Source organism: Aedes albopictus, chromosome 2 (genome assembly GCF_035046485.1).
Source record: "Aedes albopictus strain Foshan chromosome 2, AalbF5, whole genome shotgun sequence".
Taxonomy (NCBI): Eukaryota; Metazoa; Arthropoda; class Insecta; order Diptera; family Culicidae; genus Aedes; species Aedes albopictus.
Window position 1 is genome coordinate 51,949,177 of NC_085137.1, and position 24,993 is coordinate 51,974,169.

The following is a 24,993-nucleotide window of genomic DNA, read 5'->3' on the forward strand; positions in this document are numbered from 1 at the left end:
TGGAGAGGAACACTCTGCATGGTTCTCGTCAAATATGAAGTGGTCTGGAAGATGAGACATTAAAATTGCAAACCGTCAACTTTGGAATCTTGACGGTTCCATAAATATAGAAATTTTAGGAAGCATTCCATAGAGAACCTAAGATCTCAAATCGAGAATCCAATTTTGTTTGATGGGTGGGTTAAAATCTTGAGTATGGCTATGAGTTGGGTACCCAACTAAGCTAGACTATGTTACATGAAAACTAGATTTTTTTTTCGCAATATCCCCGTCTAGTTGCACATTTCACCAGTTTATCAAATTTCGCGCATCGTTACTAGCGCTGCAATTGAAATTCCTCTGTCGTCAGAGCCATTTGTTTTCCTCCATTGTAAAATATTGCCCTGCACTCAAATTGCAATACATGGACGGACGGACAGCCAGCTGAATGTGCGCTTCGACCCAGCTTCACCCAATGAGAGTGCACAACAATGGAATCTCGACAAAACGATTACTCAATAGATGCCGGACCGACCATCCTTTTCCATACGGCGATGACGACGACCATGGTGGCGCGTGGTAGGAAGTCACCATTAGTCATTTGTTGCTGGTGCGGCGAGCACGACCGGAACGAGTCCTTCAAAATGATAACGATCCGATATGAGGCAACATGGACGACGGACAGGACAACAACAACGCAACGGCGGTGATGTGGCCAGCGAGCATCGACCAACGACCAACAACCAAGGGAAACGACTTCCTTCCATCAATCTTTCCGCTTGTCAAGTGCAAATCAAACAACATCATCGATTGCGTCATCGAGCCCCGAGAGATGCCCCTTCGCTGCGATGGGTGGCGCTGGTGCTATGAATGTGGATTCTGACCTGTAGGGCGGACGGGGGTGGGTTTGTTTACAGCTTGATCTTGCCTCGTGTATTCATGGAGGATGCTGTCGAAATGTGTACCGAGTTTTTCCTTTTTCCTTCCCTTACTACACCGAGTCAATTGAAAACGGAATATGTGCCACTGACTACTAGAGACGCGGAAAATCAATTTATCGCCGACGAAGATAGAGATGAAAACATGAGTGTCTGTTGTTTATTATTGTTCGGAAATGCAATATATTTTTATGGCATGGAGAAGATTGTTCTGAACAAACTAGGTTAATACGATCAATAAATCATATTTTAAAGCAGAGTATCGTTTGATTGCTAGATGTAATGAGACTTTGAGCTGATGGATCACATACATACATACATTTATTTGTTCAGCATCACATTTAGGACAAGGCATAATATAACAATACGCCACAATACTCGGTCGCACCCAATGCTCGCCAGGTCAGGCTCCACCTGGTCCGCCCATCGTGCTCTCTGCGCTTCACGCCTTCTTGTACAAACACCAGCTTTTCTGGGCTGTTATCCGGCATTCTTGCAACATGCCCTGCCCACCGTATCCTTCCAGCTTTGGCCACCTTCTGGATGCTGGGTTCGCCATAAAGTGCAACGAGGTCGTGGTTCATCCTTCTCCGCCACACACCATTCTCCTGCACATCACAGAAGATCGTCCTTAGCACGTGTCGCTCGAAAACTCCAAGTGCTTACAGGTCCTCCTCGAGCATGGTCCATGTCTCGTGTCCATAGGGGACCACCGGTCTTATCAGCGTCTTGTACATGGTACATTTAGAGCGTGTGTTAATCTTTTTCGACCGCAGTTTCTTCTGGAGCCCGTAGTAGGCCCGATTTCCGCTGATGATGCGCCTCCGAATTTCACGGCTCACTTCATTGTCAGCCGTGAGTAAGGATCCGAGGTAGACGAATTCCTCCACCACCTCGAAAGTATCCTCGGCTATCGTAACATTACAACCCAGACGTATCCGGTCGTGTTCGGTTCCGCCTACCAGCATGTACTTTGTTTTTGAGGCATACACCACCTGTCCGACCTTTGCTGCTTCGCGTTTCAGGCGGGTGTACAGCTCTGCCACCGTCCCAAATGTTCTGGCGATAATGTCCGTGTTGTTCGCAAAGCACAAACATTGACCGGATTTTGTGAAAATCGTTCCCCGGCTGTTGATGAGCCCGGCTCGTCACATCACACTTTTCAGAGCGATGTTGAAGAGTAGGCATGAGAGTCCGTTACCTTGTCGCAGTCCCCGGCGAGATTCGAATGAACTGGATAGTTCACCCGAAAACCTTACGCAGTTTTGTACACCACCATCCATCGTTGCTTTAATAAGTCTAGTCAGCTTCCCAGGAAAGCCGTTTTAGTCCATGATTCTCCATAGCTGTGCGCGGTCGATACTGTCGTATGCCGCTTTGAAGTCGATGAACAGGTGATGCGTTGGGACCTGGTATTCACGGCATTTCTGGAGGATTTGCTGTACGGTAAAGATCTGGTCCGTTGTCGAACGACCGTCGATGAAGCCACTTCCCACGAACTCATTCGTTTTAGGTGACAGACGACAGAAGATGATCTGGGATAGCACTTTGTAGGCAGCATTCAAAATAGTGATCGCCCTGAAGTTCTCACATTCCAAATGGTCGCCTTTCTTGTGAATGGGGCTGATTACCCCTTCCTTCCACTCTTCCGGTAGCTGTTCGGTTTCCCAGATCCTGACTATCAGCCGATGGGGGCAGGTGACCAACTTTTCAGGGCCCATCTTGATGAGTTCAGCTGCGATACCATCCTTACCAGCTGCTTTGATGGTTTTGAGCTGGTGAATGGCATCCCTAACTACCCTCAGCCAGGGAGTTGGTTCATTTCCATCCTCCGCTGCACTGACGTCGTCGTTTCCTCCGTTGCCGTGGGCTCCCGTGCCTACGTTCTCCACGCCGTTCAGGTGCTGATCGAAGTGCTGCTTCCACCTTTCGATCACCTCACGTCCGTCCGTCAAGAGGCCTCCGTCTTTATCCCTGCATATTTCGGAAGCCGTTGCGGGATGCGTTGAGCTTCTGATGGAACTTCCGTGTTTCTTGGGAACGGCACAGCAGTTCCATTTTTTCACACTCCGCTTCTTCCAGGCGGCGTTTTTGCTCCCGAAAGAGGCGGGTCTGCTGTTTTCGCTTCTGTTTGTATCGTTCCACGTTCTGTCGAGTCCCTTGCTGCAGCATTACCGCCCTCGCTGCGTTCTTCTCCTCCAAAACCGTTATGCACTCTTCGTCGAACCATTTGTTTCGTCGATTCCGTTCCACGTATCCGATGGTGCTCTCGGCTGCGTCGTTGATGGCTGCTTTCACTGTACTCCAGCAGTCCTCTAGAGGGGCTTCATTGAGCTTGCCCTCGTCTGGCAACGCGGCCTCGAGATTCTGCGCGTATGCTGAGGCGACATTCTGTTGTTGCAGTCGCTCTAGGTTGTACCGTGGCGGTCGCCGGTACCGTACATTGTTGATGACGGAGAGTTTTGGGCGCAGCTTGACCATCACCAGATAGTGGTCGGAGTCGATGTTGCCGCCACGATAGGTCCTGACGTCAATAATGTCTGAGAAGTGCCGTCCGTCAATCAGAACGTGGTCGATTTGAGATTCCGTCTGCTGTGGTGATCTCCAGGTGTAACGAAACGATAAGGGAGGCTGTGTTGGAAAAAGGTGCTACGTTTGGCCATATTTTTGGAGGCGGCAAAATCAATGAGTCGTAGGCCGTTTTCGTTCGTGTGCTGGTGGGTGCTTAACGTACCAATCGTTGGTCTGAATTTCTCCTCCTGGTCTACCTGAGCGTTTAAATCTCCTATGATGATCTTGACGTCGTGGCTGTCGCTGCCCAGATCGTACTCGCGTTCGAGCTGCGCGTAAAATGCGTCCTTGTCATCATCAGTACTTCCGGAGTGTGAGCTGTGCACGTTTATTATGCTGAAGTTGAAGAATCGGCCCTTGATCCTCACCCTCGACACCAATCCCCTGTTGGAGCATTGGTGGTGTCCCACCCCTCGTCCAGTAGAGTATCAGCGATGGTAGTGCCATGCCCTGACCAAGTGAAACTGTCAGATTGTTGTTATGAAAAAGATCGTGTTAGTCTGTAATATTTGTGTCGTTGGTAAATAAACACGTTTTTTTCGTTAGCATTAAGTAGATTACTGTTTCCTTTCTTCGTAACGCGAAAGTCCCGTGATGAGTTTGTCGGGTGTTCCACTGAAGAACCTGGTCGTGAGTCGCTAGGGAAGCTGGTAGTTTAAACATCCCCTACTTTGTGTGAAGAATTAGCATAAGTTAAAATTCACGAATAAAAAGAAACAAAAAAAAACTTACTTTCCGGAGGACCATAGTGCACAGTTGAGCTTAGAGTCCTTCCCTGGCACTCGGACGTAGATCAGCCGCCCCTAACATGGGGATCAGACGCTGTTGTGAGCCGCTCCTCCTGGAGAACAGACGCTCAGGTTTGCCAAAGCAAACCCCCCTTCCCTTTCAGCCTTTGACCAAAGTTCCCACCGGGGTTGCTTACCCGATCTTCCCTAAGGTTGCTCATAGTTTCCGACCGGTACCGCGTGGAGGTAGGGATAGGAGTTGCTGGGCAGAGGCTTGTGGACCACAATGGGATCTGAATTGCGCTGCATACCCAGCCTTTACCGTACCCCTGACCCCAGCACAATCTGGAATATCGCTGGAATGGTTCCGGATATTGCAAGGCCACTTGAGTATAATAAACTAGCACCAATTTATGATCGATTGAGGGCGACTAAAAAAAAATCGGATTAAAATTGATAAAATTTCAGCATTTTAAAAAAGAGTTTTCGGGGGTCAGGACGTGAAGGCTAATAATCGAATTATCGTCTCGTTGCATATAAAAAATATCCATTTGTCAAACTCGTGAGAAATGCATTATATGTTGCAGTACTGCTTAAAATCATCATGTACTGCGCAATTATCAATGCATTTACCGTACAACAACCATCAGCTGTAAGCGCTCCGTCCCTACTCGATTACCCACAGTGTTGAGAGACGAAGCATGAGTTTGTGTAAACATTTAGTAAACACTTTTCACTTCACCAGTGCGTGCAGCACTAATTCTCCCAATCGAACGTGTGTGTCATCAGCATTTCCATTGGCTGAGCAAACATTGATTACCCGGAGAGTGGAGCGGATTGAAAAGATCAATTTATGACTGTTTAGAGTGGAGTGATTTTAAACAAATCTAACCACATTCGGGCATGGCTCGGTTCGATTGCTTCCTCATAGCATACGCTCAGCTGAACGTTCGGTTCGATAACGTTGGTCGTGTAAGTAAATTCACCCATGTACGACATGTGGGAACTGGCTTCGAACGTGGTGCACCTTGAGGTTGCCCAAATGTGGTTGTAACCAACCAACTGTTCAAGTACTTGTACTCCTTTGGATAACGAATGAAGAAGAATCTATTTCTTCACAAAGCAAACCGGAGGCTATCGTTGTCCTGCAGCATCAATATTTGGTTTGGCAATATGAAGTGGTACTACTATGCTAGCTTTACTCTACTTCTGCTTTTCACCGAGATACGGTACAGAGAGACTGCTGCTGCTGATGAAATGGATTCCTTCTGGTTGACCTACAAGGGATTGAATATCCCAGGTTTATTGGATCAAAGTTGAGGAGAGTTGCTTTTGGAAAATATTTACTCATGTGTTCATCTCGTGTGGCGAGGAATATGAGATGTGGTAAAAATTGATGTTATTTTACCATAAACTTAAAGCATAGTGTGTGACCATGAAACTTCATTTAATGTTTGATTTCAGAGTGTATATTGTAAGTTTGCTTGTCGTTCTTCACATTAGTGAGCTGATCAAATTTTGCCGATTAGTGTCGGAAAAAGTTCATATCAGTCAGTCAATTGAGAATGCAGCTTGATCATGTGCTTATCATTAAAAGTGTACTCACCTGTGTATACGTCATCCAACAACACGGTTCCACCTGGTTGGAATCAAGTCCCCAGAACTCGAGTTCCTCTTCGAACAGCGGTCCGCAAACGTCGGTTGGATAGTGCAGTTTACCCGTTCTGAAAAAAATTGAGTAAAAGTAAAACTTTGTTCATTAATCTGGTTTAGTACAGGTTGCGATTATTGGCAGTATACTCGAGCAATTTGGAGTGGAGCAGAGGGGCGAACAAGGGGATTGATATTTCGATTCGGTTTAACGTGCCGTGAAAAGCTGATTTAAATTAGTAATCAAATTGCATTTCCCACTGCTTAGCGGTGTATCGAGTGATGATTTTCGATTCACGTGTTGTGGCAAACGTTGCACAGTGGGCGAAACAGTGGATCCCAGAATCCCACATAGCCCACTGCCAATTGTGGCTGGGAATTAGGTGACAGTCAAAACGAATAATTAACATAGATTTCATCATCTGGAATAATTTCAATGTCATCATTGCTTGAAATCAATGATTTTTCGGGTAATCATCTGTGGTTTCAAGTGCAACAGCACTGAACATCAAATTCATAAATTTGCATTTATGACCGCATCGGATGAGCATGAAACCTATGCATCAATCAATTCACTGGACAATTTTGAATTCGAAAAGCCACATTTCGGGCTTTCGATCCAGCAGCTTTTGATTTGTTTTGGAATTGCATCCACTTTTTCCGTTCTCCATTTCAATTCATTGGTTGGTAGCATCATTTATACCGCATGAGCGTGAGCGTTTTGTTTTTGCAGCTGAGCTTGTTTAATATTTGCGTCGGTCGCATTATCATTATTTCGGCAAAGATTAAATGTGGTTTGTTAGCTTGCGGATACATTGCTAATTTGATCAAACAAGGCATAATATTAGTTATATTTTTTGTTTGGTTATGGATAGGCTCGACTCGCTCTGATTGACGCACGGCATTTCTCCGACATTATCTAAGTCAGGACCTATCGTGGCGCTAATTTCGATTCTGACCACTATTTGGTGGTGGTCGAACTGCGCCCAAATCTTTACGTCATCAATAATGTACGGCAACCGCCAAGGAACAACCTAGAAGCAACCGGATGTCACCTCAGCATACGCGCATAATCTCAAGACAGCGTTGCCAGACGAGAGCGAGCTCGATGTGGCTCGATGGGGAGGTTGTAACTTTTTGACGTTTTTATTCTATTTAAGTAAAATAAAGTTTGAATTCAATGAGATTAAATTGTTATATTTTTTGAATATTTTGATTTTGATTTTAGAATCTGTTTTTTTTTTTTAATAATTCATTATTAGTTTTCATGATTATTTTAGTCAATTTGTAGCTTTTGACGTTTTTGTCTTTTTAAGTAAAATCTTATTTGAATTGGATTCGTTGAATTTGTCTTTGAGTTTGAACCCCGTTTCAGTTAGTAGAGATTGTCCGTTTCATATATGGTTTGTGTCTAGGCTGAGCTAATGACGATTCATGTTATGTATCTTATAGGGTTTTTTCGATGGCGCATAATTGATTTGCAGCCATGTGAGAGTTGAATTTGGCGCACTTGTAAATAATTGTGAATGTACAAACAGACGACTGCTTCAATAGCAGGAAATTCACTTGACTGGAGAAATCGACTTGACTCCATCACTTTTAGTTAGAGTCGGCTGGAGAACAGAAGTGAGCTTCGGCGACCTTCTGCCAGGTTTAAGTTTTGTAAAGCTGTGTAGTATTTAGTGAAATTGTAATTTTGTAAAGTAGCGTCATTTGAAGTGAATTTATTATTAATTGACTTTGTTTTTCGTTATGTAGTGTCTTAAACATTGGATTTTGTCGCCAGGGGCAGACACTCTGTTCCCTGTGCTTTATTTGTATTTTATAAAAGGCAATTATTCAATTCGAATTCGTGTTTAGTGTATATTGTTTTAATTGTGTGTTTCGTCCTTGGACTTCAGCGTCCAAGAGGCGCTTTTTATTTTGGGCTCTAAGCCTAAACGGACTCAAGGGGAGTACTTCCGGCCTACCTGCGTGCAGTTTAGGCGCGATCAGGCAGAGTACCGGGCCGCCGACACCCCTCCGCACCTATAATCCGGCGAACATTCAGGACAGCAAACATACGTCGACGATTGGCGAGGAGAAACCACCGTCGACGAACAAATCCTGCGCAGGTACGTTAATCATGGCTATGAATACACATACAACACACACACATACACACAGCATTTTGACGACCATTTGTGAAATAATATACATTTAAAATGAATTAGATTGTTTATTGTTCTTGTTTTCATTGGTTTTGTTTCCGTTCTTTTGATTAGTAAATTAATAAATTCATTTCAAACACTTTTGATTGTTCGGTTGTTGTAGTTATTCAGTTCTTTAGTTTTTTTTTTGAGCAAGTTTCCGTTACTGTTTCAGTTTGTACGGTTTGTGTATTAAATTTAGTGCGTTTAGGGTTGATTAGGGTCAGCGACCGTTCGAGAAAGCCCTTGAGATAAGAGTCGAAAATTTAGTCGGGCAAACCTAAAATGAACCGGTGGTCTCTCGTTCGCGAGAGTGGCGCGTTCGCGAGAGTGGCGCGTTTTATAACCTCTCGAGCTAATTCGACGAGCGGTTACAAGGTGAAGAACGCAACACGGGCAGTAATGATGTAGCAAGGAACCCGGCAGAACGTGGAACGTTACAAACAGAAACGGATCCCAAGCAACGCACATGTTATAAAAGAGTTACGACAGCGCAAGTTTTGGTTGTAAAGAAGTTTATTTTACGTAATTCTAACATTGTGTTGAAATAACGTAAAATAAACTGCTATACAACCAAAACTTGCGCTGTCGTAACTTTTATATAACATGTGTGTTACTTGGGGAAACTGCAGGCCCGGCTCATTCAAGAAAAAAAAACGCCGCCTGGAAGAAGCGGAGTGCGAAGAAATGGAACTGCTGTGCCGTTCTCTTGAAACATGGAAGTTCTACTAGAAGCTCAACGCATCCCGCAATGACTTCGTGCCGCGTGCAGGCATAAGGACAGGGGCCTCTCGATAGTGGGAAATGAGGTGATCGAAAGGTGGAATGGCGTGAAGATCGTAGACATGGGAAACCACGATGGCCTGGGTCAGGAGCGATCAAAATTGAGTAACCTTCCTTTTAGTTGGAATTTAAATTATTTTATCTAAATAGTGGTTTGTTCCTTGTATTATTGCACAGTCGGGGCCCGTAGCGTCGTGGCTACACGTTCACTTCATAAGTGGACGATCATGGGTTCGATCCCCGCACCGGCACTTGCAATTTTTCGTCGGTTGCTCTCTCCCCCAAGAGCGGCTGACACCTGACCCTCTTCTGAGCATATGCTCCAACGGATCCGGAAACTTGGATATCGGCTAACGGCGACTCATAATGGACCCCGATAGGACTGCAAAAGGAACAAGAGCTACACATAAACATCCTTGTGTTCATCATTCTACCATGGACAGGGTAGAAAAGTGACAGCAGCGCAAAGGCAACCAGTTCGATATAGAAGAATTAGAATAGAATACATTTAGGCGCTGTACAGAGTGTAAGTGCAGCTGCTAATTGGAATCGCTCACGCAGTGCCCTAGTGGACAAAAAAGCTGGTAACTAGGTTAACTGGTTGAAGAATTAAAAAAAAAACGTCAGGACAGGAGATTTGAAAGTGTATAACTAGCGTATAAACTTCAGAAAGCCACTGAGCGACTTTTGGGGAATTTACAGATAGCTATTGAAGGTTCTTCATAAAACGCCTCCAAATTGCATTTTCGAGTAACAAAAAAAAAATGCTTTTACTATAAGTGTCATAACTTCCTCAGTTTTTAACCGATTTTCAAACTTTTGGATCAATATTTTTTCCAAAATAATATTAAATTTTAGTTTTTTGCCTTTCTCGTACACTAAGTGTACTGGAAAGGCTATATCGGCACCAACATTTCAAAAGGGCGTAACTGCATTTTGAAACAAACCCCTCTTTCACATCTGTGGATCGTATTTCAATGCCGCCATGCAAATCACCGCCAGTATAGGAAAGAAGAGCAATTTCTCTGTCTAGTAATGTTTGTGAATTTCGTGGGAAACTTAAAATATGACCCACAGATGTGAAAGAGTGGTTTGTTTCAAAATGCAGTTACGCCCTTTTGAAATGTTGGTGTCGATATGTTCACTCCAAAAACGACTTTTTGATAGAAGGCTCGGAGGGTCAAGTCACATATACCAATCAACTCAGCTCGACGAATTAAGGTGATGTCTGTGTGTGTGTGTGTGTGTGTGTGTGTGTGTGTGTGTGTGTGTGTGTGTGTGTGTGTGTGTGTGTGTGTGTGTGTGTGTGTGTGTGTGTGTGTGTGTGTGTGTGTGTGTGTGTGTGTATGTGTGTGTGTGTATGTGTGTGTGTGTATGTGTGTGTACAAATAAACTCACATCACTTTTTGGCAGTAAACCTCAACCGATTTTAATGACCGACGGTTCATTCGACGCGGAATCTGGTTCCATTGTTTCCTATTGAAAATGGTTCGGATCGGTCCAGCCGTTCCGGAGTTATGGCCATTTACGTGTTCCGGACCAGTACCCTTGGAAGGGGCCATACATAAAAATGTAACAAACACATACATGCGACACATCAAACTGCGGCATTTTAGATAACCTGATGAGCAGTCAGCAAGAAAACAGTCTCAGACCATATCTGAACCGGTAGTGTTCCGGAACCGGTTCCGGGAGTCCCGTCGGAAGTGGCCAAATATAAAAGTGAACCAAATCCATGCATGCGACACATCAAATTGCGGCATTTTGGATAACCTGTTGAACAGTCAGTAAGAAAACAGTCTCAGACCATATCTGAACCGATGGTGTTCCGGAACCGGTTCCGGTAGTCCCGCCGGAAGTGGCCAAATATAAAAGTGAACCAAATCCATGCATGCGATATATCAAAGCGCGACTTTTTTGATAACCCAATGAAAGGTTGGCGTAAAAAATACTCAGACCATATCTGAACCGGCAGTGTATCGGAACCGGTTCCGGATGTCCCACTGGAAGTTCATCTATAAAAGTGGTCCAAACCCATGCATGCGGCACATCAAACTACGGCATTTTCGATAACCTGATGAGCAGTTAGCAAGAAAACAGTCTCAGACCTTACACACTTAATTCAGATTGCCGGGATATCAGCATTTTTCCATTCTTTTGCCGAGAATTGCACAGCCGAGTAATCAGCAAACAACAATTTTGCTGAGATCTCAGCAATTTTGACAGTTCATTGCTGAGCTTCGGCAATCGTTTTGCTGAGAGTCAGCTAACAAATGTCACTTTTTGCTGGGATATCAGCTGATAGTTTTACTGAGCAGACGGCTGTGCGCGTTTTTGCCGAGCCCGCAAATCTGTTTTGAGTGTGTATATGAACCGGTAGTGTTTCAGAACCGATTCCGGGTGTTCCGCCGGAAGTGGCCGTATATAAAATCAAATGATCAAAGCGATCTCTTCAAATCACACCATTTTAGATGCCTGCGGTGTAAATGTATAGTAGGATGGATCAACGTTTTATATAAAAATATAATTTAATCGCGTCAACCTTATACAGGTTTTCAATCTCCAATCTCCTTATGATTCTAAAATTACTGCTCACAATTTGGGCGCGGCTGGTTGAGCCCTCACTCTTCTCATTGCGATTGAAATTTGAATGGAAAATTTACATTTTCTGCATTTTCCTCGTAGGAAGGTCAAATTTTACATGAATCGTGTTACCAATGATAATAAAATATAGCCTAAAGTGTGCTGAAATAAACATTGGCGAAGATCACAAAGTGTTCTGTGATTGTGAATAAAGTTAACCTTCTTCAAGCATTAGCTGACGCTTACCCCGCTGCCTTAGTGGATGGAATGGGGTCACAATGACCCCAATACACGACTAGGGTTAAGATGGTCAAGCAGTCAACTGAGAGGTCTGATCTTTTTCTGCTCTGTTTTGTTATTGAACATAACATCGGAATATGTATCATCAATAAGTTTCGAAAATCGATGATGGCTTTGTTAAAATTGTTGCTAGTGTAAAGTGTTTTCAGGATTCAGGAACATTTTGGCTAACGTCGAAGAAAAGTTTATGAGTACATATTCGACGAGAAAGGCACTATCACCACTAGGTGGATTAATCTGGGTTTTTAAGATTTCTTTTATTTCTTCCTCTTTTTCCAAAACTTGAATAATTCTGGGGCCCGACAACTTTTCAGCTGCTTGACCAATGTTTTCATCCATATATTCGGTCTTAAAACATCAAAATAATATGCTGTTTATTATAAATAATAAGTCATGAACTTTAATTGTTGGATTGTTCTGAAATAAAATAAAATCATGTTGAAAATGGTATGGAATCAGAAACAAAAATTTGGAAACATTAACCATTTTCTTCCATATTCCTAAATCATTACAAAATATCGTCCCAAACATTACTTTTACACGGAAAAACAAGTTTCCAGGCATGTCGTGACAGTGTTTGCTATAAAGTTCCATGAAAACGAAAACCTAAACGGATAGTTTATTAGGGCAACCGAAATATCTGCAAAAGATTTGTTATTGGGTTGAGCAGAAGAAATTTTATAGGACCCTGAAGAAAGAAGAAAGGTAAAAATAAAAAAAAATCTTAATAAACTCATATTTAACGTGATTTTTAAACGAAGTAAATGTTTTACAAGATTATTCGGAAGTCAATTTGAAAGAAATTTATAAAATGATAGAAAACCGGTTGAAATCTGAGAAAGTTATGACAATTGAAGTGAAGGCTCAAACTCGGTTGTTTTTATGTGATTTGAATCTAATGGAGCATACGAATACCAGTTTCCAACAATCGAAAAAAAAAATCGCACTCTATTTTCCAAACCGAAATATTTAAACTAAAGTTAATTTTAATATATCTAAGACCCAGCTTAGGACAAAAAACCACACCTAGCGTGCCTTCAAACCTTTTCCAAGCATACAGAAATTAAGACTCAAACATCAACATGTTATTAGGACCTTTTCAAAGTTATACGCTAATTTATTACTCCTCAATCCCATAACCTTAGGTAATATACAGAGAGTTATATAGTCAGGTTTTTTTAAGCGGGGGATACGTACCGCGTAAAAATAAAACTCAGTTCAAAATGTCTCACCATTTCTCGACGAATCATGCAAAAATAAGACGATGCATTTTTTTTTGTAAGGAGTTTTCATTTACGCGGCCGCGTAAATGAAAACCGCGTAAAAGAAACCTGACTGTACACAGTTCATGTTTGTGCACTGCATTTTATAAGGAAGAACTATTCAGAACCAATAGTGTGCATAAGAAACTGTAATAATGAAGTTAACTATGGCGATGGTGGCCAAGGGAAGTCTATAGGAAAGAGCAAAGGGTGGTAGCAGAGGCGTTTCGGGAGGCCTCCAGGAGCTTTAGGGGGACACGTGGAGGTCTCAGGGGGTTTCACGAGGGTTCCTGATGATTTCAGCGGTTTCAGCGTCTAAAGGCTGGCATACAACTGGTTGACCCTGAGTCAAAAATTGAAGCGCTTTTCATCAAAAACATTTTTCGAATGAGTGTAATCAGTTTCCATACCTTTTAATTCCTATTTTGCTAATCCTTTAACAGCAACATAGGGCGAAATTAAAAGGGACGAAACTGATTACACTCATTTGAAGAGGGTATTCTGCTTATAGGGTTCGAAAAGTCGGTACAAGATCAAAAACATATTAAATAATGTTGATAATGAAGGGAATATTCAGGAAGAGTCCTATCTACTGAATCTTACAGCGCCTCAGAAAATTACGAAAAATGCTAGGGACTGGATAGAAGAAGCAAAACTGATGAAAATATGATTTGATTTACCAACTACAAGAATATTATATAACCATTTTGTGGACGGACATAATTGTGTACCTAGAGTTGAAAACCTTGTCGATGTTGATTGGCCCACAATTTGGCAGAATATTAACTACAACTTCATCCCCTCACAGAACCGTGCAAGAGTTTTTTTGTTTTCTCAATGATTTGATACCAAATAATAGTAAATTATATGCCTATGGCATTCGTAGCGATGATATTTGTAAAAGATGTGGCAGCCTTGACAGCAATAGGCTAAAATTATGTCCAGCTTCAAACAAATTTGGGAGTGGTGCAGCCAGATTATTCGCAGTCGGTTACGTGTCAGGTGTGTAGATATTGAAGAGATTTTGTACATGGCAATTAACTTAAGTTCAAAGCGGCACAAAGCATCGCTTTGGTTGACAATGCGAGTTATTTCTTACAATCTAGCAGTTGCAGAGCCAAGTTTGTTCGTTTTTAAGAAAGAAATGAGAGAAATAAGATGGAATAATGGAAAGGTCTTTGTAAAGCACTTTGGAAACTTTCTAAATATAGCTAAAAACAAGTTTACAGTTGTCAACTGCTCAGTGAAAAATGTAAATAAAATAAGTAGGTTAATACACACACTCTGTACATTTTTTACGTTCAATAAAAAAAATAAATAAAAAAAAAGGCATATTGCTACCGCTTTGGGTTGAAAAGTGCCTGTCAAAGAAGAGCAATTTTTGATTCGTCTGAGATAAAACGCTTCAATTTTCAAGCGCTGTAAAGGAGGCATTTTACCCCTCTTCCATCTTCTCTTTCTCGTGTTCATTTAAGAGAGCGAGAAGCTGTCAACGCTAGTATTTACAGCTGAGATCCTTCAAGCAATTCTACGAGGATTACTACAAAAATGTTCTTAGAATGTTCCAGTAATTTATTTATTTTTTTTTATCTTTATTAACGAGATTTTTAGCCCTAGGCTAGTTCATCTCGGGACCCACGCTTTACTTCCCTTCCGAAGGAAGAACGCACATTTTGCGAGTTTGTCGGGAGTGGGATTCGATCCCAGGTCCTCGGCGTGATAGTCAAGTGTTCTAACCATCACACCAGGTCCGCTCCACCAACAGTAATTTATGTTGGAAATCACTTTGACATTCTTTTAGAAATTCTTACTGACATGAAATTTTGCTGGAATTACGCCGATAGTTCCTGGTGCAGATCATCCTGGAGCACATGCAGGACTGCTAAGAGCAATTACTGGATAGTACCTAACTGAAAATGATTGACAAATCCCAGTAGTAATTGCTGGAAAAGTCCTAGTAGGAATAACTGCTGCTACTCTAAGACATTGTCCTTAAGGAATCCTTGAAGAAAGAGGAATTTCTACAGGACTCCTTATATAAATCTCTGGAGGAATCCTTGGATGGATATGTAAAGGAATTCTTGCAGAAATCATTGACACAATCCCAACAAGAATATTAGGCATTTGTGGAAGAATTCCAAGAGAATGTTTTCATAAATTTCATTTGGGTTGTCTCTAGGAATGCCTGATTGGTTCCTCTAGAAATTCCTACTGGAATTGCTGAAGTAATACCATCAAGGATTCTTCCAGGGAGTCTACTTTAAGTTCCTCCAGGAATTCATCCTGTGATTTGTCAAATGATATCTCCAAAAATTTTCATGCGTTCCTATTTTTTTTTCTTTTAATTCCCGCAATAGCTCTTTCAGTGATTTCTCTATAGATACTCTCAGATATTGCTCTAGAAATTCCTTCCGAAATTCCGCCTGTGGTTCCCATGATGTTTTAATTAAAGGTCCTAGGTGGTCCAATGAGGTACAGTGGGTTGCGCGGAATCTCTGGGCACTTCAGAGGGTTTCTAGGTTATTATAGGTGGTCCAGGGGCGTTTCAGGAATTCAAGGAGACTCTAGATCGTCTCAGACCCTTCAAAGAGGTCTCAGGGGCGATTCGGGAGGGTCTCAGAAGCGTTTTAGGGGGTATCAGGGGTGCCTTAGAGGGCCTTAAGGGTGTTTAAGGGAGTCTCAAGGACGCTTCAGCGATATCAGGGACATTCTAGGGGTCTGAAGGGCATTTTAAGGGATCTCAGGGGATTTCAAGAGGATTCCAAGGAGCTCTTGGACGCTTCAGGTGGTCTATGGGGTGTTCGAGATGGACCCAGGAGCGTTTGAGGGGGTTTCAGGGGTGTCTTAGGGGTCTCAGGGTCATTTCAGGTAGTCTTAGGGGTGTGAGTCTCAGGGGCGTTCCAGGCAGTCTTCCCAAACGAACACCGAACTCGCCAAGTACTGCTGTATTCAAACTCCACTTGTACTCCGACTCGATGTTTAAACCGCAACACACAAATCTGTACTCAAACGTGTACTTCTGTTCAAAGTTCGTTTTAAACACATGTACGAACATATGTACAGTACACGTGTACCGTGCGAAACGAAGTGGAAAGCGATTATGAAAAAAGAACTTTCGCGAACGACGATTGACAGTTCGACACCACTCGTTTACCAATCGGAAAGCCGCTTCGGATATCATTCTTGGTTTGCGTTCGGTTCGATTTTCGTTTCGTACTGCGGTACGTACACAAGTTTTGTACTTGAGTACTCTTCGGTACGGAGTACGCTAGCATACACGGGTACTCTGATGTTTGGCGTTTGATGTTCAACACAAGTGCGTAAAAACGTACAGAAGTTGAACATGAGTTGCGTTCGTGGGAAGACAGGTTCCAGGGCGTATCAGGGGGTTCCAAAGAGTTCCAGGGGAATGCCAGGAGATCTCAGGGATTTTCAAGAGAATCCCAGGTGGATTCAGGGGTTTCCCGGAGGTCTCATGAGCGTTTACGGGAGTCTCAGGATCATCTTATAGGGCTCCAGGGGGTCTCAGGGATGTTTAAGAGAAACTCATGGGAGTTCAGGGGCGCTCGAGTTCAGGTGCTAGAAGAGTTCCAGAGGACCTCAAAGCCATTTCAGCAAGTAGACAGGCCTGCTAAACATCAGTGTCAGTGCCTGTTTTTCAGCCGAAAATGAATGATTGCGCGGTCGTTTTCAGTTCCTCGATGTGAGAACTGACAGAGTTCGAGAGCTCCATTCGTGAGCGGCCCAACAATTTCAATTCCCAATCATCCACACACTACCCATGCTGACAGGCCATTCGTCTCAAGCGATGGCTTGTGAGAGTAAGTGCCCTATACGCTACCACGGGTGAAAACACTAAACTACAGAAATTTGAATGGAAATTGCCTTGTCAGCTCTCGCTTTCAGCACGCTGCGTGCGAGTGTGAGTACCTATTTCATTTCGTGCCCGTGTTGCTGATCGAAAGCAACAATGACAGGAAAACCAAAACGGAGAAAATGAAAAATAGCAAAACATCGCTATCAAAAAGGCCTGTCGAAAAATTGCAGCCCTGGTTCTAGAGCGTCTCAGAGGTGTTCCAAGAGGCCTCAGAGGCGTTTCAGAGGGTGTCAGTGGCATTCCATGGGATCTCAGAAACATTTAAGGTGGTATCAGAGGGTCTCAAGGGTGTTTCAGGGAATCTTAAGGATGCTTCAGGAGTGTCAGGGACATTCCAGGTGTCTAAGGGGTGTTTTAGGGGATCTCAGGGATTTTCATGAGGCTTCCACAGGGCTCTGGCACGCTTCAGGTGGTCTCCGTCGCGTTCAAGCCGGTCTCAGGTGCGTTTGAGGGGATTTCAAGGGCATCTTAGAGAGTCTCAGAAAAAGAGGACCACTGGAGTCTCAGAGACGTTTTAGGGTACCTAAATTTATCAAGAGCATTTCAAGGAATGTTCCAAGGGGTTGCTGGGGAACTTTAGGAGATCTTGGGGACATTCCAGGGGGTTTCAGTAGAGTTTTAGAAGATCTCAGTCTTGGTCACTGCGGGTTTAAGAGGGGTATGTGGAGGTGGAGGTCTCAAGGGCGTCCCAGGAGTTTAGGGGATCTGACAGTGTTTCAGGGGGCTCACGGGGGTATCAGGGAAGTTTTATGAAATCCTTTTGAAGGCCTTGAAACCTCCATAATCCCATTGAAGTGCCCTTGAAATCCCCTATTCAGTTTATAATGTCTCTGAAACCATTTTGAACGTTCAAAAAATACTTCGGAAACCTCCTGAAACGCCTCTAAAAGCCCCTTGAAGCACCCTTGAAATTCTATCAAATGTCCCGGAAATCTCTCGGAACGTCCTTAAAACGATCCTATACTATCTATAATGCATTGAGACGCCCCTGAAATCCCTTGTTATGCCTATTATAAGATAATTGGATTACTATAAGATAATTGAAATGAAAAAACATTTTACCTAACTTAACCTAACTATCTGATAAACACCTTCAATTCGGATAACTATTTAAAAATAAAACTGCTAAGAAGGATACTGAGCAAGCTCCAAAGAGTAAACAAACATTCATATGATTGGCAAAGTTGTTAATTAAAAAAGTGTGTCGGACATTGAAAAGGAAATATACGTACTGTGAATAAGAAAACGCGTTTGCAAAATATTAGCGCAAAGCCAATGTTCACAGCACATATCCGAACAATCGTCGAAAACACGTTCTCTCGCTTCGAAACGTTCTAAATTCCAGCTGCAACATTCCCAAAAACAGCGTAGCAAATTAAATTCTGTGACCATCCTCCACTCGATTACCACACTTCTCGCAAACCACGATACCTACATCTTCACTGGATTGTAAATTTGAAATCCACTGTCAGGGATCTAAATTACCCATTCATCAACGGCAGCAGCACACAAGCCATGACGACGACGACGGCGCTGACAAGGACGGAAGAAGCAAACAACCATCATCAACCATGAGCCGTGTGGCGAGAGAGTGCACTCGCATCGCGTGTGTGTTCTGGTTTGCGAAAACGGTTCCCACAAATTTCCAACGAAATTCACAACTCTGGCTCATGTTCCGGTACCGGGTGCCGGAAACACATTGGATAACACCACCAGGCACTTGTACTCGTTAGCTTCGTTCGGTACAACAAACACAACTAAGAACAAAATGTAGGTATTGGACCGTGGAAGCTCTTGTGATTCTTCATAAAATCAATACAGAGATTTTTGAACTCATCTTGAAAAATAAGTCATGAGATTGTTCACGTCTAAGAACCGTTTTGCTCCCAACTTCACATAACAGTCATATACATTTTGTTAAGTCTTCTTGCGAAATGATCGAACATTTTCACTTACCGGTAGTAGTTAAGCACCTGCGCGAACACGCCCGGATGCCGGTCGAAGAAGTACTCGTTCAGGATCGGATCGTAGTTGCCCAGTGCCTCGGTTAGCCGGGACAACCGAGTGGCCGGGATCTTTTTCAGGGTCGCTTTGTACGTCTCGTGACGGATACCGCCCACATTGAGCACGACCCGATGGTCGGAGTCCATGTTGATGTTCATAGTCATCCTGACGATTGGGGTTGGGGTTGGATTTCTGCTGGTGAGAAGGGGACGTGTCTCAATACAAAGTAAGTTAACAGAGAGGCTTTTAATGAAATTACCTTGTTTAACTAATGAAGTGGATTCTATCTACGACGAGATGTATGGATTAGGACACCAACTCTCAGCTCCCTTTCGCCAGCAGTAGGGGTTCCATGTCGATTGTGCCGAATGCAATCACTATCCTCGCACCGGTTTCCATCAAGATATTGCGGAAAGTCTTTTGCTCGTTGGAACCCAATCTTCCACCCAGAAAAGTTATTTTCCAGCTATTTACACTGGTTTTGTCACACTTCTGCACTTATAACGTAAGATATTACATTTTCTGTTGACTGCTGCTGCTTCTGCTGCTTCCACTTGGGTACCGAGCTGTGAGTATTTGCTGTGTTGCACAAACTGTATGTATAACCGACGAAGAATAGGGAAGAAGGCATCGGACGGAGTAAAGAGATTAAATCCCAAGCCACAGTCAAGTACACTGATAAACTTCTTATGCTTCGGGTGGCTTCTGGCAAAATCCCATTTCACTGCAACCAGTTTAAGGCTCAGGGTCCCACAGCAGTGCTGCTGCTCAACCAACCAACCCCCATAACTGGACCAGGACCAGTGGTGATGGTTCTTTCCGCTTTGCTCCTGGTTGTTGCGCCGCCCGCCAGCCAGCCAGGATGTGAATGGCATGGAAGAAAATATTTCGCATCGCTCTGGCCCTTGTCAGTGCAGTGTGGTTTCATGCAAACTGGCTTTCGGCTTGGTGTTGGCCATTCAAGCGGTGCATCCGGTACAATGGACAGCAATGATGTGATCCACACGGAATGTCACACTTTTAAAGCTGCCCGCAATAATTTTGAAATCTGAATCAAATTGTTCGCCGACGGAATGAGGGATGTGAGAGGAATACTTTGGGTGGATATTTTTGATTGAGAAGTGTTCTAAAGCATTCGGAGATGTGATGAATTGAAAACATATTTGAGTAGTTTATCTCCAGAAAGACGAGCAAGATAATTACTCTGCCGTGGAAAAGGAATCTGTAAAATATTTTCTTAATTATGCCCTATAGCTTCATTCCTGATGGTTTTTCTTCATTTATGATTTTCCAAGGCTTGTATTCAGGCAGGCATTGTTCCAATAAGTCTCAGAGAAATTAGCTCACACAAATTTTAATAGCCCTTACAAATTCATTCAATAATTTTCATCTGCAATTGTAAAGGAATTCCTCAGGGCAAGTCTTTCTATTTAGTATTTTTTCAAGAAGTTTCTCAGGTTATTTTGAAACACTATTTTTTCCAAGACTTACTTTCGACATTTTCCGAATATTCTTTCAGGAGCATAATAAGGGTTATTTTAACAAGTTAGTTCGGCGAAACCTTAAAGTCTTCTCGAGTAGTTCTTCTAATGAATGGGATACCTCCATCTGGCCCGCGAACTGATTTTGAAATGCATTGGAAAGTGGACCACAGATTTCATAATGACAAGTGGAAATTTTAAAATATTTGAATGCTTTTATGAGGATGAATGTAACTTCTAAAATTGTACCATTGTCATGGAGAGCTTTTCAACAGAAGTTTGATTATTGAAAATTTTACAAACTCTCGAATGCTTCAAAATTCCGACGTGTATTGCATATTGTACAAAAAATTAGTATTTTTTCTACTTTTTCGACCTTTGATCCGAAGTAATACGAAACTGTGATTATTTTAGAAAATTTAACAATCCTGAAAACCTTTACAATATTAATACTTCCTTTGCAAAACGGCTACTCGCATGTTTTATCTTAATGCAGCTTAATTTGCTTTCGTAAATAGGTTACATTTCGCATGATCTCTATCATAAATAATAGAATTGTGGCAGAACTCGTCAACAATAGTTAGTTTGTCCGAGATGAACTAGCCTAGGGCTAAAAATCTCGTTAATACAGATAAAAAAAAAGTTAGTTTGTTTAATTTCACGAAAATAAAATTCCCATTTTGTTTTTATAAGCGAAAAAAATCCTTGTACTCGATATACTTTATATTCAGCAATTGTACCAGGAATGTATTCCAAACATTTTTCCAGATTGTTTTACTACAATTTTTACTGATAGGAAATGCTGCCCAAGCTTTCAGAATTTCGCTTATACTTCAGGGATTGGGTAAGATACTCTTCAAGGGCAATACTAGCAATACTTTAGGGAATTTCTATAAAAATATTTGCAAACATATCTATTTTAAATATCTGTATCAAATACTTGCACACATTTCTCCGAAAGTTATATCTGCAGGTTTTCGGCGAATATGACACATGAAAAACTTTGAAAAAAATATTCCACGAAAGTATCTCTGGGCAGTTTTTTTCGGTATTTCTCCAGAGAACCCTGAAATTCCTTCAAATCATTCTTAAAGTTCTCAAATTCAGTATTTAATAAGGGGTTCGGTGTACTTTGCAAGAAATCCCTACGCTGCAGTAAGAAACTCTATTGCCAAAATTCACACTTCCACTCTTATGATCGCACTTGTAATCTTCGCTATAGGTAAGCTGTTAGTTTATCCCAGTGCTTCCCAAACTGTGCGCCGCGGCGCCCTGGTGCGCCTTGAACATTTAACAGGTGCGCCGCGGGTTCTTGAGTCAAAAAAAAGGAAAGAAATATGATTCAATGCAAGGAACGCCATTTTTTGTTTAATGGAACTTGGAGGTGTTGCTCAACAGCATTTTCCCAAAATTTATCCCACACTTCGAATAATTTATAGAATTTCAGATTTTTACCAATTTTTTAAATTTCCAGAGTATTTTTTTGTTGCCTTTTTGTTTTTATTTTTAATTTCCAAAACTTCAGCTTGGTTTTTGAGTCTATCAACAGATTGTAATCAAAAGAAAATAGTTCATAAATCTTATTAAAGGTCTTTCCAGAGAAAGGGGGAGACGACACTAGTTGTCCCAAGCCGGCATATCACAAGAAAGCCAAGAAAAGAAGAAAAACCCGCAACACTTTTGCGAGTTTTCCCGGTTTATTTTTTATCTTTTTTCGGCTTTTTTTTGAGATTTTTCGACTTGGCAAAACTAGTGACGCTCCCCAAGCTCCAGAGTAATGTCCGTCAGTCTTCTCAGATCTTTATGTTGTGTCCTACTTTTCGGGACGATATTTTCTACTAATGCTATCACAGAACATTCAGGTTGTCTGTTTCGTGCAAGTAGGTCACATCTCAAAATTGTCGGTGTTAGATCTTCATGGAAAATGGACGAACTTTTTTGAGAAACGTGAGCTTCATACATTTTTAATAAATACTATTCATCACTTCTTAAAGTTAAACAACTTGTTCAATGGTCGTAAGAAAATAATCATCCAAAACTCATGTAAAAGACAGCCTTTCAAGCCTTCCTCAAGACTTAATTAACAAACCCATGATAATGAATGATCTATAACCAGACTGAACATTGTATTTTTCTAAATTTGCTGATATTTTCCACACTACATGCTTAACACAACATCTTAGAAAGTTTTGTTCTTCACGCAGAAATTTATTATTTCCAGAAAATTCTGTTACACCTTTTCAATTCACCCGTAGTTATCGAAGTATTGCAACAGTTATACTCAGCAACTTGCTTTAGATGAAGACGTTTTTGTTATATTTGTTTAACTTGTTTGATATATAAATATGACATTTGAAATCTAACAAATATTAATGAAATCCGTGAGCAATTTTTCCCGAAAAACTTTAAAATAGTTGAAAAGAAAATTTTTATTCGATTTTTGAGGAATACAATGTTTGAAGTTCTTCATAATTTTTCATTTCAATTTTTAAAGTAAAGATTGTTTTAAAATAATGAAAATTCTCTGTAAAAAAATGGTGCGCTGCGACATTTTCGAAAACTTTAAAGGGCGCCGTGATAGTAAAAAGTTTGGGAACCTCTGGTTTATCCACATTATTTTTTCAAAGTTAAATAACTTGACTGAAATAATTTGCTCAACTTAAAAAATACAAAGATCTTCAAAACCTACACACTTCGAAAAAATCTCGTAATTTTATGTCATTCTTCGCCGACATATGACAGCGAGCAAAATGACACAAATTTGTGTACGATTTTATTTTTACATTATGCTTTCTAGTGCCAAATCGCGTAAAATTACAGCCTGCCAAATATTTGCATACATAACCTCAATTATTGCATCATCCATTGAAAACTTTGCCTGCATCCCCTTACATTTTGTCATTCGGTTATAAAATGAAGATTGGTTCAAAGTTTTATTTCATTAAATGAATTTTATTTACAATGCACTCAATCACTATAGAAATTGTGTATCGATCACAATTAATCCACGCAATGGACTCTGTAGAAGCAGTGAAACCATGCTAGGAGATGTGAGTTGAGATACGCGATTGCACTTCTACTCCGTAGATTGTTCCGGTGAATATTCCGTGAATCGGCCCTCGATTCACGACAGCTGGGATGACGTGTTGAAGTCCTAAAGCTGGATTCGCAGCTGTACTTAGTACTGGATGCACAGGAATCACATTTTTGTCACAAAATGAATAATTTCCACCATATCCTGATCTCAGCGCGCAAAGCTGCAGTTGTAAACAACTTTGACAGTTCGTCACAGCGCAGAACGAGTTTATGTCTCCGTTCATGTAAAATTATGCCGTTTGGAACTGAATAATGAATCAAGTGTTTTATTTTAAATGTTTACTCATGAAAACCTGGTCAATGTGCCTGAAATACCAGAATTTTTCAATTAATTCGCGTTTACGTCATTTGTGGCAGAAAAATAAGTAGCATTTTGTTTTATGTCGCCACTTATTACGTCAGGTTATTCGTTTGCGTCTACTTTAAAATTGAGAATTTCTTAGTGTGTAGATATTATGGACATGAAAACTCTTTTTCAATTCCCTACGTTTTTCAGATTTTTTCCTAATGAAATAAAATCTCATAATAACTCCAGGTGGTTTAGATTTTTGATCTTGTTCATTATAAAAAAAGGATTTTGTGTTGAATTCTAAAAACTGTTGAGAATGAGCCTTTAATGACCTGCGGCCTTGAGTCTCTTTTCAAAATCCAATTTTTGCCCGCAGAAACAGTAAGCCTAAGGATCGCTGCTGCAGAACATTTTACGGAAAATACTGAAAAATATTAAAAAGAATACACCTTGAAATTAATTTATTCGTGAACGAGTTATTGAAAGCAGACTAAAAAATTAATAGACACATTCATTTTCTTAAAAAAAAAAAACTTCAGAGATTACACCAGAAACTTGTCTTGACAATTAAGATTGAACGGGAGTTTTCCAAAATGGATTCTTGTGGGAATTTTCCCCAAGGATTTCCATAGGAATGCCCGAAGGAATGTAGAATAGAGTAGATAAGTGGATCACTCCAAGAACTCTACCGGTAACTTGGAAAGACTTTTAACGGAACTCCTTTAGAAGCTGTTCCTCTTAGGACTCCTGAAAATGCTCCAGGAGAAGAATTTCCGGGAAATATACACTCCCGTTCAAAAGTTTAGGGTCATCTTTTTAGGCCCATATCTCCGCCAATTTGCGTCCGATTTCTAAACCCTAGGTTTCATTCAAACGATAATAAGTCAAAGAAACTTTGAACATGATTTAAAAGAAACTTTTTCAAAAAAATTGTATGTAAGCTTAACCCAAAGTTGCCAAATTTTCTAAAAAATGAAAATAAACTTACGGCAGTGTCGCTGGAAGTTGGGTCGACCAAATTTCAAGATGAGAGCGGTAATATGACCCATTTTCTATTAGCTTTCAGCTGCTTTTTACAGAACTTAGCTAAAAAATCTAGAAAAAAAGTTATTAAGTTAATTAATCCTTGATGTCATCGACCAAAAGTTTGGGGCCACCCCTCAAAATGATGTATCGGCCAAAAGTTTGGGGTCACTATCGTAAAACATGGAAAAGTGATTTGTTGATATCTTTGTCATCTTTCATTCAATTTTAATTCTTCTT

General features: G+C 41.4%; 1 protein-coding gene across 1 annotated transcript in view; it reads right to left on the reverse strand.

Annotated features, from left to right (window-relative positions):
• Positions 1 to 24,993, reverse strand: part of LOC115267542 (potassium voltage-gated channel protein Shaw-like) — a 178,294-nt gene that overhangs the window by 24,112 nt on the left and 129,189 nt on the right. The window contains exons 3-5 of the mRNA XM_062847599.1: positions 19,124 to 19,457; positions 18,817 to 19,056; positions 5,823 to 5,940 (exon numbers count right to left, since the gene is read on the reverse strand). Coding sequence (XP_062703583.1) covers positions 5,823 to 5,940; positions 18,817 to 19,028 — 330 coding nt within the window. The 5' untranslated portion in view covers positions 19,029 to 19,056; positions 19,124 to 19,457. The remainder of the gene's footprint in view (positions 1 to 5,822; positions 5,941 to 18,816; positions 19,057 to 19,123; positions 19,458 to 24,993) is intronic.